The 6,000-nt window shown below is 46.9% G+C and overlaps 1 protein-coding gene across 2 annotated transcripts in view; it reads right to left on the reverse strand.

Moving 5' to 3' along the window:
- Positions 1-4,896, reverse strand: part of LOC121277299 (CXXC-type zinc finger protein 5-like) — a 67,022-nt gene extending 62,126 nt beyond the window's left edge. For both annotated transcript variants that reach the window (XM_041186585.1, XM_041186584.1), the window contains exon 1: positions 4,162-4,896. In XM_041186585.1, coding sequence (XP_041042519.1) covers positions 4,162-4,893 — 732 coding nt within the window. In that variant the 5' untranslated portion in view covers positions 4,894-4,896. The remainder of the gene's footprint in view (positions 1-4,161) is intronic.
- Between the last annotated feature and the right edge of the window lie 1,104 nt (positions 4,897-6,000).

Here is a 6,000-nt window from a genome sequence, read left to right on the forward strand (position 1 = left end):
GCAGATATATAGGCAAATTTTAGATAAGTGTAAAAATAATAGGGTAGTAATAGAGGGGGGTTTCAACTTCCCCAACATTAACTGGGTTAGTCATAGTGTGATAGGTTTAGAGGGAGTGGAACTTTAAAATGCATGCAGGAGAGTTTTTAAGCCAGTATGTAGAAGGCCCTACAAGAGAGGGGGCGGTCCTGGACTTAATTTTAGAGAATGAAGCCGGGCAAGTGGCAGAGGTATCAGTGGGGGATCATTTTGCAGATAGTGATCACAACTCTGTTAGATTCAAGGTTGTTAAGGAAAAGGACAAAGATGAGCCAGAAATCAGAGTTCAAGATTGGGGGAAAGGCCGATTTTAATAAGATCAGATATAATTTGGCCAGAGTGGACTGGGAGCAGCTACTTTTAGATAAATCTGCGTCAGAGCAGTGGGAGTCATTCAAGAAGGACATAGGGAGAGTACAGGGCCAACATATTCCAGTAAAGACAAAGAGTGGGACAAACAAATCCAGGGAACCCTGGATGTCAAGGGATATACAGGATTGGATAAAGAGAAAAAGGGAGGCTTATGGCAGATACCGAGGGCTCAAAACAGCAGAAGCCTTCGAGGAGTATAGAATGTGTAGGGAGGAACTTAAAAGGGAAATTAGGAGAGCAAAAGAGGGGCATGAAGAAACATTGGCAGGTAAAATAAAGGAAAATTCAAAGCTATTTTACAAGTACATTAAGAGTAAGAGGATAACTAGGGAAAGAGTAGAGCCCATTAAGGACCATAGTGGTAATTTGTGTGTGGAGCCGGAAGACATAGGTAGTGTTCTGAATGAATACTTTGTGTCGGTGTTCACAAGTGAGAGGGATGACGTGGGTATGGAAATCAGACAGGAGGACTGTGATATAATTAAAGAAATTAGCATAGAAAGGGGGGAGGTTCTAAGTGGTCTGGCAAGCTTAAAAGTAGATAAAACTCCAGGCTCGGATGAAAAGTATCCCAGGTTGCTGAGTGAGGCAAAGGAGGAGATAGCAGGGATGCTGGCAATAATTTTCAATACCTCTCTGGCCACAGGAGAGGTGCCAGAGGACTGGGGGACAGCTCTCCTAATTTCTCTCTTTTAAGTTCCTCAGTACACATTCATAAAGGGAGGAAGGGATAAACCAGGGAACTACAGGCCAGTCACCCTAACTTCAGTGGTGGGGAAACTATTGGAAGCAATTCTGAGGGACAGAATTAATCTACACGTGGAGAGGCAGGGATTAATCAAGGACAGCCTGCATAGTTTTGTTGAGGAGAGGTCATGTCTGACCGGTTTGATTGAATTTTTCGAAGAGGTAACCAGGTGTGTAGATGAGGGCAATGCATTTGACGTAGTCTACTTGGACTTCAGCAAGGCTTTTGATAAGGTTCCGCATGGGAGACTGTTAACGAAGGTAAGAGCCCATGGGATCCAAGGCAATTTGACAAATTGGATCCAGAATTGGCTGAGTGGCAGGAAACAGAGGGTGATGGTCAAGGGGTGTTTTTGTGACTGGATGCCTTTGTCAGGTGGGGTTCCACAGGGATCGGTGTTGGGTCCCTTGCTGTTTGTGGTATATATAAATGATTTAGACTCGAATGTAGGAGGGTTATCAGTAAGTTCGTGGATGACATGAAAATTGGTGGGGTGGTAAATAGTGAGGAGGATAGCCTTAGATTACAAGAGAATATGGATGGGCTGATCAGTGGCAATTGGAATTTAATCCCGATAAGTGTTAGGTTATGCACTTTGGCAGTACAAACAAGGCACGGGGATACACGATGGATGGTAGGACCCTGGGAAGTACCGAGGATCAGAGGGACCTTGGTGTGCATGTCCACTGGTCCGTTAAGGTAGCGGGACAGGTCGATAAGGTGGTTAAGTAGGCATATGGGATACTTGCCTTTATTAGCCGAGGCATAGAATATAAGAGCAGGGAGTTATGCTGGAACTTTATAAAATGCTGGTTAGGCCGCAGCTAGAGTATTGTAGGCAGTTCTGGAATCCGCATTATAGGAAGGATGTGATTGCACTAGAGAGAGTGCAGAGGAGATTTACCAGGATGTTGCCTGGGCTGCAGTTTTAGTCATGAGGAGAGATTGGATAGACTGGGGTTATTTTCCATGGAGCAGAGGAGATTGAGGGGGGACATGATTGAGGTGTATAAAATTGAGGGGCATAAAGAGGGTAGTTAGAAGGAACTTTTCCCCTTGGTGGAGGGCTCAATAACCAGGGGGCATAGATTTAAGGTAAGGGGTAGGAGGTTTACAGGGGGTTTGAGGAGAAATTTTTTCACCCAGAGGGTGGTGGGAATCTGGAACTCACTGTATGAAAGGGTGGTAGAGGCATAAACCTCATAACATTTAAGTATTTGGATGTGCACTTGCGATGCCACGGCATACAAGGCTATGGGCCTAGTGCTGGAAAATGAGATTAGAATAGTCAGGTACTTGCTTGACCAGCACAGACTCGATGGGCCAAAGGGCCTTTTTCTGTGTTGTAGACCTCTATGACTATGACATTGAATAGGTATTTTGTGTATGTCTTCACTGTAAAAGGGTCTGGAAGGGTCCTATCAGATTGGAAAACTGCAAATGTAACACCAGTATTCATGAAAAGAGGGAGACAGAAAGCAGGAAACTATAGGCCAGTTAGCTTAACATTAAACATATTCAAAACTGAGTTAAATAGATTTTTGATTGGCAAGAGAGTCAAGGGTTATGGAGGAGCAGACTGAAAAACGGAGTTAAGGTCACAATCTGATCAGCCATTACCTTATTGAATGGCGGAGCAGGCTCAAGGGGCTGAATGGCCTCCTCCTGCTCCTAATTATCGTGCTCTTGTCTTGGTAACAGTTACAGGAGATATCTGCAACTTAGTAAGAATGTGCATTTACAATTTATCTGTGCCCATGTGAGATTCCATGATTCACACTAAAAAAAGTCTGGATGTCCCTGGTCTAGGGCTAGGACAGATTAGTTTACTGTTTCCAATCACTAGTTGCTCTCTCCAACAGCACGCAGCTTGTTTTAAACTTCTCCAATACATTAGATATCCAACACAGTGCCATAGATAAAATCATACCATGTATATATGGAGTAAAGCCTCAAAATGTTAACTAATCAGCCTACATTTTGCAGGTACGCACATGGCAGCCAAAAACCTTGCCCATCGCTAACATGATTTGGAAAGACATGAGTGCATTGCCCAAATTTCCACCCATTGATTTGAAGGGCTTACTGGCTCCTGGTAAATTAAGAACATTACATCCCCTGCAGATGCTAAATTTACTTACTTCCAACAGACAAGTGTCTTTACCACTTGCAACATATGGTCAGAGGATGGATTAGGGCTGGTGTATGAACTAGTCACATTGTCACACCTGTCAAAATTGGCCAACATCAGCCCTGGACCAAGAGCATCCAAGTGTTTATCTTAGTGAGTCCCCAGGAAGTCTGATAAGCACAGAGAAATTTAAATGCGCATTCCCATTAAACTGCAGATGTCTCCTGTTATTGATACAAACAGGCCCCGGTGTTCTGACTTAAGATTTATCTACCAACAAGACAACAGCCCCTTTCTGAACCTCCCCAGGCCTACAATTCAAACTGGGCAACCTAACAAGCAACAAAGTTAGCACAGTGTGTAGATTGAATTCAAGAGTATTAACCCAGAATTTGAATGCAGAACTGCCTGCCTCTAGCCAGACTGAATCAGATTACATATTCCAAGCAGAATGTTGAATGAGTGGTCTCCAGTTACACTTCCCACTTCCCAACCTTGTCGGCACACCTGTACACCGGTGAATATGTCAATGCCAGTAAACGAAGCCCAAATTTAAACATGAATTCCCAGAGATTGAAAGGTGGACTACAGGGACTCAGGGGGAAGGCACTTTGAGAAGTCCTACATAGCATTCACATTGTCATTCACTCCAACCAGCAGCTCCGTGTGCAATGCTTATCTCTGTCACCTCTCCATTCTGTCATATGACAATACATCCAGGGAAAAGGACAAAAAATGCAGCTCAAGGAAGTTGCACAACAGTTTAAATCCTCGATTGCATGGATTGAAGAAACGGGAATACTCTCAATAACTAAGAGGTCTGAATGAATGGTTAAGAATGCAGCCCCCGCCCCCAATGCTTTTACTCTACCTCTGGTGAAGAGCCTGGTTTTTTCTTCAGCTCCTCACATTTCCGCAGCTTGCAGATTTGGTGGCCGGTTTTGCGGTTCCGGCAGCTGCTGCACTCTCCGCAGTTGATGAGCCTCCTGCAGGGTGCGCATAGCCCGCACCTTTTCCTCTTCTTCTTGGTCGGGTGGCCGCCGGCAGCCGGCGCCGGATGGGACAGGGGGCAGTCTGGCAGGCTGGCGAGGTGCAGTGCCCCGTCTGCCATGGCAGCCAGGGCTGCGGGGGAGTGCAGGGCGGTCATGATGATGATGCCTGGGGGGAGGGAGATGGCCCCCAGAGGGGCGGGCAGGGCGGAGAAGGCGCCGGCCCCGGCCCCGACCCCGTCCGCGGGAGGCAGCAGCTCGCCTGAAGTTTGCCTGGGCGAGGGGGGCGGGGGCGAGGGCGGGTCTGGGTCAGTTTGCAAAGTGCCTGGCAGCCTCCCTGGGCCACTTCTCGGAGTGTCGGGAGTGCACATTGCAGCCGCTTTCCTCTCCCAGAGCTGGGCGCCGTCATTATTCCAGAGCAATCCTCCTGACCGACCATTCGGAAAGCCTGGCGCCCGCGGACACTCCGCCCCTCGGCCAGTTTGGCGGCAATTTGCGGAGAGCCTGGAACTTTCATCTTCGGAATCAGAGTCCACCACCACGACGCTCACTTCGTCCGGTTTCTGCTCGTCGCCAGGTTTCCGGGTGCAGACAAAGCCTCTTCCAGCAGACATGGCTCAAGCAACGGCGAGACAGACCCTCAGCATCCCCACCCCCCGCCCCAGGGAAGTGCCCTCACCGCCCCAGCCTCACAAGGTGCCGTCGCTCTATCACACTCTCGACTGGTTACATCTTTTTTTTCTTGGAAGCTGCTCGTGGCGCTGGAAGAAAACACACAAGAGGCTAGTGTTAAAATCTGGAAGCCAAGATATCTCTCTCTCTCTCTCACACACACACAAATCCCCAAGGCAGGTCATTGTTATAGTGGAATTGGGCAACGCAAGTTTCTTCTGGTCTCGGAATTTTAGGGGCGAGGTTTTGGATTTCAGCTTTGTCAAAGATGGTCAGGGGTAGAATGTGGGCAGACAGGAGGGTCTTCTGGAAGCCCTGAGGCGTTTTAGTGGCACAGCCTGCAGCCAGTGGAAACGACCAACAGCACAAGAATGTACACAAAACCCAGCGCTCACATCTGGTGTTGCAGAAACCCATCTCTTCCTGGCCAAACAGGGAGCAAGATGCGGAGAGAGGGAGGGATATTTCAGACATCACTCTCGGTCTTAATCTCAGAGAGCCACGTGAAGTTTAAGTCCATTGGTATCTCGGCGCTGATACCAACAGATCTCGGTGTCCTGACTTATGGTTTAACCACCCTAGTGGTTAAACTAAATAGTCTCACGTCTACTTCGAGTTAAAAGTCAGTATATTAAATTAAGTTACGATTCAATTCAATCCAAACACAACACAAACGGAGAATAATACTGTTTCTTGCATGGTATGCCAGACAATGGAGTTAATTTAAAAGCAAAAAAACTGGATGCTGGAAATCCAAAACAAAAACAAAAATACCTGGAAAAACTCAGCAGGTCTGGCAGCATCTGCGGAGAGGAGCACAGTTAACGTTTCGAGTCCGAATGACCCTTCAACAGAACTGTTGAAGGGTCATTCGGACTCAAAACGTTAAATGGGGTTAAGTAACGCATTTCAGTAATATTCACATGTAAAATGTTGCAAAGGTCGCATTTGAGTCCAGATAGGGAATGAGGTGTCTAAACCGAAAAAGGCAGTAGCAGCTCACTTGGTGAATCCCAAACACGGTGATCTGAGGAAAGTTAGAAATCAGA

This window comes from Carcharodon carcharias, chromosome 4 (genome assembly GCF_017639515.1).
Source record: "Carcharodon carcharias isolate sCarCar2 chromosome 4, sCarCar2.pri, whole genome shotgun sequence".
NCBI lineage: Eukaryota > Metazoa > Chordata > Chondrichthyes > Lamniformes > Lamnidae > Carcharodon > Carcharodon carcharias.